This window comes from Scyliorhinus torazame, chromosome 11 (assembly GCF_047496885.1).
Source record: "Scyliorhinus torazame isolate Kashiwa2021f chromosome 11, sScyTor2.1, whole genome shotgun sequence".
Lineage (NCBI taxonomy): Eukaryota > Metazoa > Chordata > Chondrichthyes > Carcharhiniformes > Scyliorhinidae > Scyliorhinus > Scyliorhinus torazame.
Window position 1 is genome coordinate 115,361,932 of NC_092717.1, and position 15,107 is coordinate 115,377,038.

At 45.9% G+C, this 15,107-nt stretch overlaps 1 protein-coding gene across 2 annotated transcripts in view; it reads left to right on the forward strand.

Moving 5' to 3' along the window:
* armc1 (armadillo repeat containing 1) overlaps positions 1-14,044 on the forward strand; it is a 53,550-nt gene extending 39,506 nt beyond the window's left edge. For both annotated transcript variants that reach the window (XM_072467662.1, XM_072467663.1), the window contains exon 7: positions 12,848-14,044. In XM_072467662.1, coding sequence (XP_072323763.1) covers positions 12,848-13,039 — 192 coding nt within the window. In that variant the 3' untranslated portion in view covers positions 13,040-14,044. The remainder of the gene's footprint in view (positions 1-12,847) is intronic.
* Positions 14,045-15,107: the final 1,063 nt, after the last annotated feature.

Genomic DNA, 15,107 nt, shown 5'->3' on the forward strand with positions numbered 1-15,107 from the left:
CACAAAGTACTCCGTCGGCAACCCCACGATCCGAAGGTTCTGCTGCCTTGACCTATTCGCCAGGTCCTCCACCGTAGCCCTCAGCCCCTTGTCCCTGTCCTTCTCCCTCCACAGCCCGCCCTCCAGCATCTCCTTCCCTAGCCTCTCAAAATGCTTGCCAAATTGCCTTTCAAATTCGACTGCCATTCCTCCCTCAGCTTATTCACTGTAATAGGTGCGGCCCCACCCGTCGAGCTTGCCTCATGCACCTTCGATCCCAGTGGACTCTTCTACTCGGGAGGTCTACTGCTCACACCTTTCTTTTTTTAAATATATATATAAATTTAGAATACCCAATTCATTTTTTCCAATTAAGGGGCAATTTAGCGTGGCCAATCCACCTAGCTTGCACATTTTTGGGTTGTGGGGGCGAAACCCACGCAAACACGGGAAGAATGTGTAACTCCACACGGACGGTGACCCAGAGTCGGGATCGAACCTGGGACCTCGGTTCCATGGGGCCACAGTGCTAACCCACTGCGCCATTGTGCTGACAAACACCTTTCTTCCCAATATTCCTTCTTGCGCTTTTTGCCATCCTCTCACATGAGGCTCTCAAATGGGAAGAGTCTGTCCTCCAATTACATCCGGGAACCAGGTGAACATAGAACATAGAACGATACAGCGCCGTACAGGCCCTTCGGCCCACGATGTTGCACCGAAACAAAAGCCATCTAACCTACACTATCATCCATATGCTTATCCAATAAACTTTTAAATGCCCTCAATGTTGGCGAGTTCACTACTGTTGCAGGTAGGGCATTCCACGGCCTCACCACTCTTTGCGTAAAGAACCTACCTCTGTCCTATATCTATTACCCCTCAGTTTAAAGCTATGTCCCCTCGTGCCAGCCATTTCCATCCGCGGGAGAAGTCTCTCACTGTCCACCCTATCTAACCCCCTGATCATTTTGTATGCCTCTATTAAGTCTCCTCTTAACCTTCTTCTCTCCAACGAAAACAACCTCAAGTCCATCAGCCTTTCCTCATAAGATTTTCCCTCTATACCAGGCAACATCCTGGTAAATCTCCTCTGCACCCGCTCCAAAGCCTCCACGTCCTTGCTATAATGCGGTGACCAGAACTGTACGCAATACTCCAAATGCGGCCGTACCAGAGTTTTGTACAGCTGCAACATGACCTCCTGACTCCGGAACTCAATCCCTCTACCAATAAAGGCCAACACTCCATAGGCCTTCTTCACAACCCTATCAACCTGGGTGGCAATTTTCAGGGATCTATGTACATGGACACCTAGATCCCTCTGCACATCCACACTTCCAAGAACTCTACCATTAGCCAAATATTCTGCATTCCTGTTATTCCTTCCAAAGTGAATCACCTCACACTTCTCTACATTAAACTCCATTTGCCACCTCTCAGCCCAGCTCTGCAGCTTATCGATGTCCCTCTGTAACCTGCTACATCCTTCCACACTGTCGACAACACCACCGACTTTAGTGTCGTCTGCAAATTTACTCACCCACCCTTCTGCGCCTTCCTCTAGGTCATTGATAAAAATGACAAACAGCAACGGCCCCAGAACAGATCCTTGTGGTACGCCACTTGTAACTGAACTCCATTCTGAACATTTCCCATCAACCACCACCCCGTCTTCTTTCAGCTAGCCAATTTCTGATCCACATCTCTAAATCACCCTCAATCCCCAGCCTCCGTATTTCCTGCAATAGCCTACCTTGGGGAACCTTATCAAACGCTTTACTGAAATCCATATACACCACATCAACTGCTCTACCCTCGTCTACCTGTTCAGTCACCTTCTCAAAGAACTCGATAAGGTTTATGAGGCATGACCTACCCTTTACAAAGCCATGCTGACTATCCCTGATCATATTATTCCTATCTAGATGATTATAAATCTTGTCTCTTATAATCCCCTCCAAGACTTTACCCACTACAGACGTGAGGCTCACCGGTCTATAGTTGCCGGGGTTGTCTCTGCTCCCCTTTTTGAACAAAAGGACCACATTTGCTATCCTCCAGTCCTCTGGCACTATTCCTGTAGCCAATGATGACATAAAAATCAAAGCCAAAGATCCAGCAATCTCTTCCCTGGCCTCCCAGAGAATCCTAGGATAAATCCCATCAGGCCCCGGGGACTTATCTATTTTCAGCCTGTCCAGAATTGCCAACACCTCTTCCCTACGTACCTCAATGCCATCTATTCTATTAGCCTGGGTCTCAGCATTCTCCTCCACAACATTATCTTTTTCCTGAGTGAATACTGACGAAAAATATTCATTTAGTATCTCGCCTATCTCTTCAGACTCCACACACAACTTCCCATCCCTGTCCTTGACTGGTCCTACTCCTACCCTAGTCATTCGCTTATTCCTGACATACCTATAGAAAGCTTTTGGGTTTTCCTTGACCCTACCTGCCAAATACTTCTCATGTCCCCTCCTTGCTCGTCTTAGCTCTCTCTTTAGATCCTTGTAACTATCCATCGCCCCAACTGAAACTTCACACCTCATCTTCACATCGGCCTCCTTCTTCCTCTTAACAAGAGATTCCACTTCTTTGGTAAACCACGGTTCCCTCGCTCTACGCCTTCCTCCCTGAGGAAGTGAAAAGGACCAAAAACCTAGGACCCTAGCAGGAGCTACCTTACGTGCAACCTCCTTCTTAATGTCGCCACCGGAAGTCCCCGCCATTGAGATTTTAGAGACCATTTTAAGATACTTTTGTCCCAAGGCCATCTGCCATTTGTGGCAATATACTGCAAAGCATTCGTGAATATTGGTCAAAAAAGATCAGCTCTCAGGAGACATGGTAGCAATTAGATCATGACACTGGCACTTTTTTTCATCCTTCCCTCTGTGTGGCTTTTCCACCCAGTATCTTGCCTGATGTTGGTTCCAAGCATGGTTGACTTCGAATGTGGGGTGTTAGGAAAACCAAGGTAGTTTTAAGGGGATTTATATTTGTTTTGGTAAACATTAGAAATAAGGTGTAGGTTTAAGTAGATTTAATTTAACGTTTCTGTGCCTGGAAGGTTAAAGTCTATAGTTCGATTCATGCTGGAGAAAGATGTTTGTATGTTTGGGGGTTGGTTTCAATTCCAACTGTGATTCTATTACGCTTAGGTAGGGTTACAGCGTGAAGAATAAATAGAACTAGCAGGGGTTGCTTAGCAACTGGAGGCACTTGTAAAAATAAAAAAACTTTGAATTTGTGGGCAGTTGGGAGTAAACAAAGATGTGCAGGTTAGGTCGATTTGGCCATGATCAATGTGTAGGGATAGGTGGGGGAGGTGGCCTAGGTAGAGTCCTATTTGAGAGTCAGAGCAAACTTGATGGGCTGAATGGCTGCCTTCTGCGCTGTAGAGAATCTATGGATTAAAAAAAGTATTCTGAGTTAGAGACATTGCAATAACCAGATTTAAAGTGGGACAGCAGCCGTCAAAGGTAAATCAAACATCTGCTGCCACTTTAATGCAGTCTGTGAATTCAGAGTTAAAGCAGCTGTGAGCAGTATGCACAGCAGTCAAGACAGAAATCCTAAAGAGCTTGGTCTAAACCCCTGCGCTAGGTTCGCTGCTAAAAATTGAGCAGAAGCTATATTTAAAAGTATCACTTGGAAAACCTGGTCTGGATTTCGGGATGCAAACCACTAAAGGAAAGCATAATTATGAGAAGATTTTAAAGCGTGTTTTTGGGAGTGGAGTTTGGAAACTCTCACGTGACAATCTGGGGGGATTTTGAAGAGACATCCACAGACATACATTCTCTACTCTGAACTCCAAGTGAATTTACCCACAGTCATCTTGTGTGCTTAAAAGGGACTTTGTGCTAATGTGACCTTTGTAGATTAAGATGTATTTTGTAACACATGTAAATCTCAAAATCCAATTTTTTTTTTTCTTCTTAAAACTAATTAGCGACCTTGTGACTCTTCCTCCATTCTTTACTACAAAAAATAAATATGGTCTTTTCAGCCAGGGTTCCATTCTGGAATCTTCTCCTCCAGTTATAATATCAACTAGGATTGTAACCATTTGAACCAAGGCTTACATTTTGCTTGATACTATACATTGATGGTCTCTTTAACTGCACAACCGATTGAGTCAAATGCTATACTGAATGCACTCTATAATTTTTCTGTAGCCTAATTCTCATTTAATTTATATAACAGTGTTTCTCTCATCTAAAATTAGCAGTGAATCTCCTCCAAACATTAATTTGTATAATAAATGGTAGTTATTTTGTTATTAATCAGAAAACGTTCGAAGTTTTCAAATCTAACCCTGCATTATATAATTAGAATAGTGGAAATTGACAAATGTCCTCTACTATGTTGTAGAGGAAGTTTAAGGTTGATGTATAGACACATTCACATTATAAATTAATATTCAGATTATCTAATGAATAATCTAGGTGATTTATGGATTTAATTTGTGATCATTTTTATAGATTATTTTCGTCCAAAATGGTTCTCATTAAAAAAATATAAGCCATTTGTGGCCTTTATGAAGATAAATGCCACCGGTTAAAGCTCTTAAAAAATTGTACTGCTATAGGTTAGTGTATTTTGCTATCTTTTTAAAAACTATTTCTCATGATAAAACTGTTCATCCTTCTGAGGACCGACTGGTTTGTCAGAAGTCAGTTTGTAGAACTACAGTTGTAAATCAGGCGCGTGGTCCCGTTTGTTATGATGAAACTATGCCAAATCACTTAAACTTGCTCCTAGTAAGCTTACAATGTCTGATGAAGGTTTGCAATGCTGTCTACCATTCTGTATTTAGTTTTGCGCTATTTAATGGTCAGGTGAAATATCTGACTGGCTTTTCAATCTTGTCTTAAGGCAGTCCCTCAAAATCAAAGATGATTTGGTTCCACACTAAAAATGAGTTCTCAGATGACTGAGGAGTCCAATGTGCGACCTACAGTCTCTGTCATGGGTGAGCGGATGGATGGGGTGCCTGGGTTGCCACACGCTGCTTTCATTGTCGATGCTTGGCTTCAGCTTTCGGTCGGCGATGAAACTCGAGGTATCAGCTCCTTCCCGGGTGCTTTTCTTCCCAATTGGGCGGTCTAGGGCCAGTGATTCCCAGGTTTCAGTGGGGTTGTTGCATTGTTCCAAGGAAGCTTTGAGGGTGTTCTTGAAGCTTTTCTTCTGCCCTCCTGGGGCTCACTTGTTATGTTGCAGCTCCAAGTAGAGTGCTTGCTTTGAGAGTTTTGTCAGGTATGCAGACGATGTGGCCCGTCCAGCATAGCTGATCGAGCATGGTCAGTGCTTCAATGCTGGGGTTATTGACCTGAGCAAGAACACTGACTTTGGTATTTCTATTCTGTCAATTAGTAGGGGCAATGCTTTGGTACTTTTCATGGGTTTTGAGGTGCCTGCTGTACATTGTCCACATCTCTGAGCCATATAGGAGGGTGGGTATCATAACTACTCTGGTGACCATGAGCTTGGTGGAGAACTGGAGGCCCTGGTCTTCAACCACTCTCTTCTTCAGCTGATCAAAGGCTACACTGACACTGAATGCAGTGTTGAGACTTGGTCATTGATGTTTGCCTTTGTTGACTGTATGGAAAGTGGACCACATTGTTCAAAACCTCATCATGAATGTTGATTGGGCAGTGCTGAGTTGCGGGGACAGGTTGGTAGAGGCCCATGCTTTCATACGCCTCAGTGAAGGTGTTGACGATGGCTGCTGCTTGGCCTTCATGTGTGCGTAGACGTAAGCATCGCCTGCATGCTGTAGTTCAATGACGAGGCGGGATTATCTTGGATCTGGCAAGTAGGCGACGGAAGTTAACCTGATTCCAGTTTAGCTCCACTCCAGCAGAGAGCAAGAGGATGAGATGGAGCAATCCAGCAAGGACGATTGAGAAGAGCATCGGTGTGATGACACGGCCTTGCTTGACCCCAGTTCAGATGTGAATTGGGTCTGTGGTGGATTTGTTGGTCAGGGTTACGGATGTATGTCATCACGGACTTTTGGGCTCTTTTCAGGGCCCACAACGCCATTTTTTCGACATTTCCCGGTGTGGGAAGAAGGCTGCAGCACTCCCCCAACAGTGTCCCCCAGGAATGGTATGTCTCTTAGTTACCAGACCTGGCAGAAACAGTAAAAGATTTGGCTGTAGCTGCAGGATAGACAAAGCCTCTTCCAGCATGCAGGCGGGGGAAGGGCAAGCTTAAAGGCTACAAGCTGACTTGAGGGCCTTTATTAAAGGTGAATTCTAGCAGCAGAGGGAACAACTGTGAAAAGATCTACCAAGGCCATTGAAGAAGTGGGGACGAGGCTTCCGGTGGCGGCCATGGAGGAGTAGGTCACGCATTCGGCAGCTCCCGTCTGGAACAGACTCTCAGACCTTTTTCAGGAGTTTCCACAGACTTTTTGGGGCAGATTGGTGAAGCGAACACTGCCAAAAGGATTCCCTCTCGAGACTTCCGGTTGCGGCCGTGCGGAGCTAAGTCGCACATTCGGCGGCTCCCGCAAAAACGGACTTTTGGGCTCTTTTCAGGGCCCCCAAGGGCACTTTTTCAACGTTTCCCGCTGTGGGAAGGAGTTAATAATAGCTCCCCGTCAGTATATGGCTTTAACTAGGAGCGGGGCGACAAAAAAGGTGGTGGTGGACCCGAAGAAGGGAAGGAAGAAGAACAAAATGGCGGCGGGCGGAGACCAGGCAGCGTGGAGGGAGTGGGCGGAGGAGCAACAGGAAGGTATCCAGCGCTGCCTCAGAGATTAAAACGGACCTGCTAGAGCCAAGGAAGGCTTCTGTTGATAAGCTGCTGGAGACACAGACGGCCCAGGGGTTGGCGATCCGAGAGGCTCGACAAAAGATCTCTGACAATGAGGACGAGATCTTAGGCCTGGCGGTAAAGGTGGAGGCGCACGAGGCGCTCCACAAGAAATGGCAGGAGCGGTTCGAGGAGATGGAGAATCGGTCGAGGCGGAAGAATCTGCGGATTCTGGGCCTCCTGGAGGGGCCGGACGTGGTGGCCTATGTGGTCACCTTGTTGAACTCTCTGATGGGAGCGGGGTCCTTCCAGGGGCTCCTGGAGCTGGAAGGGGCCCATAGAGTGTTGGCTGCTAAGGTCAAGGAGGAGTTGGAGTGAGTGGGGGGGGGGGTCAAGACGGGGGTATGCCGCTGTGGGGAACGGGCCGGGTGTGAGGTACGGGCGCGTGGCTGGCCGAGGAGGGGTCATGGCTAGTCGGCGGGGGAGGGGGCGAGTAGCCCCCTGATCCGCCTGATAACCTGGAATGTAAGGGGACTGATTGGGCCGGTTAAGCGGGCCCGCGTGTTCGCGCACCTGAAGGGGCTCAAGGCGGATGTGGTTATGCTCCAGGAGACACACCTGAAGGTGGCAGACCAGGTAAGACTGAGGAAAGTGTGGGTAGGTCAGGTGTTTCACTCTGGGCTAGATGCCAAAAATCGAGGGGTGGCGATCTTGGTGGGAAAGTAGGTGTCATTCGAGGCGTCGAGCATTGTGGCAGATAATGGCGGTAGGTACATAATGGTAAGTGGTAAGTTGCAGGGAGAGAGGGTGGTACTGGTCAATGTGTATGCTCCGAACTGGGACAATGCGGGTTTTATGCGGCGTATGTTGGGTCAGATCCCAGACTTGGAAGTGGGGGGCCTGATAATGGGGGGAGACTTTAACATGGTGTTGGATCCAGCACTGGATCGCTCCAGGTCTAGGACGGGTAGGAAGCCGGCAGAGGCTAGAGTGTTGAGGGGATTTATGGACAAATGGGAGGGGTGGACCCTTGGAGATTTGCAAGGCCGGGGGCTAGGGAATTTTCATTCTTCTCACATGTCCATAAGGCTTATTCTCGAATCGACTTTTTCATTTTGAGTAGGCCGCTGATAGCGAGAGTAGAGGATACCGAGTATTCGGCAATAGCCATTTCGGACCACGCCCCGCATTGGGTGGACTTTGAGATGGGGGAGGAGAGGGACCAGCGCCCGCTGTGGCGCTTAGAGGTGGGGCTGTTGGCGGACGAGGAGGTGAGCGAGTGGGTCCGAGGAAGTATAGAGAGGTACTTGGAGACCAACGACAACGGGGAGGTCCAAGTGGGGATGGTATGGGAGGCACTGAAGGCGGTGGTGAGGGGAGAGTTGAGCTCCATTAGGGCCCACAAGGAGAGGGAGAGGCTGGTGGGGGAGATGGTGAGGGTAGACGGGAGGTATGCGGAAGAGCCTGAGGAAGGATTGTTGAGGAAGAGGTGCAGTCTCCAGGCCGAATTCGACCTGGTGACCACCAGGAAGGCGGAGGTGCAGTGGAGGAACGCCCAGGGGGCGGTCTACGAGTATGGGGAAAAGGCAAGCCAGATGCTGGCGCGTTAGCTTCGGAAGCGGGACGCAGCTAGGGAGATCAGTGGAGTTAAGGACAGGGGAGGGAGCGGGGTGCGGAGTGGGGTTGGCATCAATGGGGTCGTCAGGGACTTCTACGAGGAATTGTACCAATCCGAGCCCCCACGGGAGGAGGGAGGGATGGGCCGTTTCCTGGACCAATTGAGGTTTCCAAAGGTGGAAAAGGGACTGGGGGCCCCGATTGGGCTGGAGGAGCTGATCAAAGGGATAGGAAGCATGCAAGCGGGGAAGGCACCGGGGCCGGATGGTTTCCCGGTCGAGTTCTATAAAAAAATATATGGACCTGTTGGGCCCGCTGTTAGTTAGGACCTTTAATGAGGCAAGGGATGTCCCGGGCACTGATCTCCTTGATCCTGAAGCGGGTCAAGGATCCCCTGCAATGTGGGTCTTACAGACCGATTTCCTTGCTAAATGTAGATGCCAAGGTGCTGGCGAAGGTCTTAGCCACGAGGATTGAGGATTGTGTGCCGCAGATCATCCATGAAGACCAGACGGGGTTTATGAAGGGCAGACAGTTGAACGCGAATGTGCGGAGGCTTTTGAACGTTATCATGATGCTGGCGAGGGAGGGGGATGCGGAGATAGTGGTGTCGATGGACGCTGAGAAAGCCTTCGATAGGGTAGAATGGGGGTACCTGTGGGAGGTGCTGAAGAGGTTTGGGTTTGGGGAGGGGTTTGTCAGGTGGGTTAGGCTGTTGTATGAGGTCCCGATGGCGAGTGTGGTCACAAATAGGAGGTCTGAGTACTTTCGGTTGCACCGAGGGACGAGACAGGGGGGGTGTCCCCTGTCCCCCCTGCTCTTCGCACTGGCAATTGAACCCCTGGCTATGGCACTGAGAGAGTCGAGGAACTGGAGGGGGTTGGTGCGGGGTGGGGAGGAGCATAGGGTGTCGCTTTATGCGGACGACCTGCTGCTGTATGTGGCAGACCCGGTGGGAGGAATGCCAGAGGTAATGAGGATCCTTAGGGAATTCGGGGACTTTTCGGGGTACAAGCTCTATGGGGAAGAGCGAGCTGTTCGTAGTTCAACTAGGGGAGCAGGAGATGGGGATTGGCGAGCTCCCACTAAAAAAGGCGGAGAGGAGCTTCAGATATTTGGGGGTCCAGGTGGCCAGGAGCTGGGGGCCCTGCATAGGCTTAACTTTACAAGGCTGGTGGAGCAAATGGAGGAGGAGTTCAAGAGGTGGGACACGTTGCCGCTGTCCTTGGCGGGTAGGGTGCAGTCAATCAAAATGACGGTGCTCCCAAGGTTTTTGTTCCTGTTCCAGTGCCTCCCCGTGTTTATCCCGAAGCATTTTTTCAGGCGGGTTAACAGGAGTATAATGGGGTTTGTGTGAGAGGAGATCGAAGAGGGGACGTGGGCAGATGCCCTAGGGAGGGTGAATTCTTCCTCTTCGTGCGCGAGGCTCAACCTCGTACAGTTTAAGGTGCTGCACAGGGCACACATGACCGGGACAAGGATGAGCCGGTTCTTTGGGGGTGAGGACAGGTGTGTTAGGTGCTCAGGGAGCCCAGGAAATCACACCCATATGGTGGTAGGATCCAGGGTCAAACCAGGCTGGGGGCTCGCAATATTTGGATTGGCAGAGGAGCCGGGAGTGCAGGAGGCGAATGAGGCTGGAATTCTGGCCTTTGCGTCCCTGGTAGCCTGGCGAAGGATTCTCCTTCAGTGGAAAGATACCAGGCCCCCAAGCGTGGAATCCTGGATCAGCGATATGGCAGGGTTCATTAAATTGGAGAGGGTGAAATTCGCCTTGAGAGGGTCGGTACAAGGGTTCTTTAGGCGGTGGCAACCGTTCTTAAACTTTCTGGCAGAACGATAGACATTGATCAATGGCAGCAGCAGCTCGGGGGTGGGGGCTTTACTTTATTTTTGTTTTCTGTTATTTACACTGGAGGGTCTGAGGGGGTAAATACACCTGACTTAACACCTGTTAAGTCGGGGTGTTAATGTTAATTTATTATTTATGTACAGGGGGGACGGGTTTGGGGGGTTGCTTTTTTAGATTGTGTTTTGTACTTAACACTGTTGGGTTCTTTTTTCTTTCTCATTTTGTTATTGATATTTTATGAAAACTTTTAATAAAAATTATTTAAAAAAAAAAAAAAATCATTGAGCAGGCAAAGGATGATGACAGACCTTTGGGGACAGCAGAAACGGAGGATAACGCTCCATAATCCCTCCCAGTTGACAGTGTTGATGGCTTTTGTGAGGTCTACCCACCATCTATCTGTTCTTTAGGTTGCAAATTTTCTGATGGTCCTTGGCCATCAACCATCTGTAAAGCTGTTTTCTTGTTCTCGAGGTGGGCTGGTGATCCAGGAACCTGTCTCTGTGATTTACCAGCTCCTGGATCTCACAAACCAGTCTTGGTTTCCTGGTCGAGTGATCAAGCATCTCTCTGGGGGTACTGATTATGGAGACCTTGAGGGCAGACCAGTCGCTGTGGAATCTTTTCATCTCTAGGTCATTGGGAGCCACCAGGGTGGCAGTGAGGCACTGACTGAATAGGGCTCTCTCTTGTCCTGCAGAATTGTTTCTGTTGCCGTTGCTGCTTTGTGGCTACACTGATGTTGACCACAGAGCGGGTTAGATGGTGATCTATCCAGCAATCGCCGGCTCCTGTCATATCCTGGGTGATGCACATCTTGTTGCCATCCCTCACATGGACGATAACGTAGTCACGCAATGAGAGTGCTTGGAACAAGGGTGGTGCCAAGGTGCTCCTTGTCGGTCGGGACTCGACCAAGGATTGTTAGAGGCTGGAGTAAAAGGAATGTAGCACACTGGTTGTGGGCTATGGTGAACCCGTGTCATGAGGCGTTCGTTTATTGCATAAGAGATTGTCGATTGTTGTAAAATCCCAACTGGTTCACTAATGTACTTTTAGGGAAGGAAATCTGTCTTCCTTGCCTGGCCTACATGTGATTCCAGACCCACAGCAATGTGATTGACTCTTAGATGCCCTAAGAGATGGACAACAAATGTTGGCCCAGCCAACAACGCCCACATCCCATGAACGAATAAAGAAAAAAAAGGCTACAGGCCAAGTGCTGGAAAATGGGATTGAAACGAGCAGCTAGTTTCTTGTTTCTCTTTATTTGGCTGGTGCAGACATGATGGGCTGAATGGCTTCTTTCTGCATCCTGATTTTTCTATGGTCCTATAGTACTATGAAGTTTAGCTTATGTGCACAACCCCATATTTTTGCAAACCTATTGAGTTCAAATGGTTGTTCTACACAGTTTGTTTTCTTCACCATTTTGAATACTTCAGTTAAATATTCCCAAAGTCTATGCTTCCATACAATAAAAAGACTGCTGATTGAATAAAGCATGTTCCTTTGGCCGCTTGTATTAGGCCAAATACAGATCATACTCAATCTGTCTTCGCTTGCAAAACTCAGAACAAACCATCTATGGTTAGTAGATGTGATTGGGAAGCATTTGCTGAGTGCACTAATGCCTACACTGAAGACCAATTTGAGATATTCAGTTGAGCTTTTAACATTACTCATTTATGGTCACCTACATTCCCACTCTGCAAAAAAAAATATGTTGCACCTTTTTTTGAAACAGCTGGGAACTCGCGGAGTGCGTAAGCACCCTTTTACTTCGGCCAATCAGAGTTGACTTTCCAACTAATTAGCACCCTTTTCTCCTGCAGTATAAATGGTTGTGTTTGTTGGAAATTTGACATTCTTGCATTTGTCTTGACTCGTGCAAGATGGAAAGCTTCAGCGGGATTCAAATTCTGTACTACCAATTGACGGACAAGTGAATCACTTGACACTTCTATGTCAGGTTTCATCTGTGTCTGCCCATTCCAGAAATCTGCCCAACAATCTGTCCATGTCCTCCTGAAGACTGTTACTATTTTTCTCATTGTTTACTGCATTGAGTTCTGACTCAACTGCAAACCGTTGAATGTGTACGTCTTCTATCGAGGTCTAGGTTGTTAATATATTTTGACGAGAGCATTATTCCTAACAATGATTACTGTTGCTTTACATATATATTTTACACTTTTTCTGAGCCAGCTTTCATTTTTTTTAAAGTGGGGTGCTGGGGAGTTGCAGGTGGTTTCCTCATTTATTGTGTTTTTCATTTTATGGTTGTTTCTTGTCAAGCACAAGTGATGGAGTTGAAAGTTTAGATCATCAATTTCTGTTATAAAAGTGCTTGGGTCGTCAACAGGGTTATAGTTACGCCAATTGTAATTTATCAAAATAATGCTACACTTGCAAAATCTCATACTGGAATATAACTTGAAAAAGCTGAAATAAATGATCTATGATTGCTGTGTTTTATTGGCAGCATATCTGATTGCTATTCCTAAAGAAATATTAACTATTTTTAGAAGAATACAATAAGAACAACTGAGGGAACTATTTCCTCGCCTTTCAGGTGCTGTTCATTGGTATTTTTTAAAGTTTTAAATCATTATTTTATAGATGCTGGTTCCATTCCAAGGTACGCCTGTTGAAGTTGAGGAAAACACAGAATTACCGGACTACTTGCCTGAAGATGAGAGTCCTGCAAAAGATGGTGACAATGCTGTGTCCCGTGTTGGGAGTAAGCAAGAAGTTGGTAGTGGTTGGTTCAGTACAGCGGCAAACTTTTTAACAAGGTCATTTTATTGGTGACAGGTGGTTGTGGCTGCTCAAAACTTGGGTATGAGTAGGACTGTGGAAACAGGGAGATCGTTTTCCCATTGTTGTGGTGAATTGTCAAGTGCAATTTGCAGTAATGCAAAAATGATTGCAGTTTATAGAGGCTTTAAGTATACTGCATTTTCACTTAAACGAGAAATTAAGCCATCAGCAATAGAAGAGTTCCCAACTGCCTTTATCATTAAATTGCCTCACAATCATGTATTTATTATTTTCTTCTAACGGGTCCTCGTCAATACCAAATGACATGAAAAAGTGAAGCTTAAGCAACCAGAGTTTGGATGGATTCTTCTGCCGCATCCTACATAGGGTATCCACATTCACCTCTATCCCTTGAATATTGTACAGAAGACCTCTCAGTTATGTTAATATAAGGAACATTGTGCATGAATTATGCTTTTTTTTGATGTTACACATTACAATGACATTTGCAAATACTCGCAGTTTGCTTAAGACCTAAATGGTTGAATGCATTTGCCTTACTTTTGTTTCAAATTCTAAAGCCTTCATTGTAAATGCCTTTCCGTTTCTGTTTTCCATCTGAATGCTTACATTTATTATGCATATTGGTGCAATTTATCCTTGTAACTTATTAACGTTAAACCATTTCTGTACACCAAGTTACATCCTATTCATAAATGTACAGTAAATGAACTGACATGTTGCCTTCTAATTTGGTTTTGCAACACTTTAATTGAATCTGTCAAAAGCCCATTAACTGCACTTTGAGTAAAATGTCTACATGATACAATGCAATCATTTTATTTTATTGTCAGGCATGCATTAAAAGCATAGTTTAAGATTCAAATGTTTGTTTGAGACGATAGGTATGAACAGTATTCAGAATATAAATCTTTGTTACTAATTTGCATTCATGTAATTAACATTTAGATTGTGCCAATAGTCTGTACGTTATTCCAAAAATGTGTTTATCCCTGTAACTACATTTTCCATTAAACATATTGTATATGGACTACATTTCCACATTTTACAAAATGTGTTTCTTTGCATGATCTCACATTTTCTAGTGCATTTTAGGAACAATAACTATCATACTTGGAACCGTGCAAAGACATTATGATTGTTATTGTGTCATGTTCAGCAAATCACGTGAAATGAAAGATGATCTGCAATTCTGTTTGGTCCAGATCGATTGGTCTGGTAATGCACTACATATTAAAGATGTTCATTCATCGACTGTGGGAGGAAAATGATCAACAGTTTGTAATGCATATTATGGATGTTGGTTGAAATGTAGCTTTAGCTGAAATCATGCATTCATTTTAATTTTGTTGGTGTAAAGGAATTGTGCAATTGAAAATCATTTGAGTTAAAATATTTTAAAATAGTTGGAACAGGCCATTTTATAAGAATTTTTGAGATGCAAATAGTTTCTGGTACTACTTGAAACTATGTTCCCTTTCAGTTGATTGTTTTAGAGCAAGCTGTACTCATTATTTCAAATTTCTGGTATGGATAAATACTGATCTGCATAATTTGCACTTATTTTTTCAATGTAAGAATGCAGTGAATGTGTTTATATTTGAGAAGATGACTTGTAGTAATGTTTTTGCTGTTAACATATTGGGTAATTTGGCATTTGTCCATCGACATTGAGAAGTGTTTACTGACTCTTTCATGGAATCATAAAATCCCTACAGTGCAGGAGGCCATTCAGCCCATCGAGTCTGCACCAGCCCTCTGAGAGAACACCCTACCTATGCCCACACTCCTGCCCTGTCCCTGTAACCCCACTTAGGGGCAATGTAGCATTATCAATCCACCTAACCTGCACACTGTGGGAGCAAACCAGAGCACTTGGAGGAGACACTGGGAGAATACAAACGCCACACAAGCATTCATCTGAGGTCGGAATCGAACCCAGGTCTCTGGCGCTGTGAATGTTAACCACTGTGCCACCATGCCACCCCTTTTAGCAAACTTGAACAATTAAACAAACTGTATTTCACACTCACGATAACTTAATTTTGATCAGTAATACTACTTGAGAAATGTGAATTGATGGTTAATTGTTTCACAG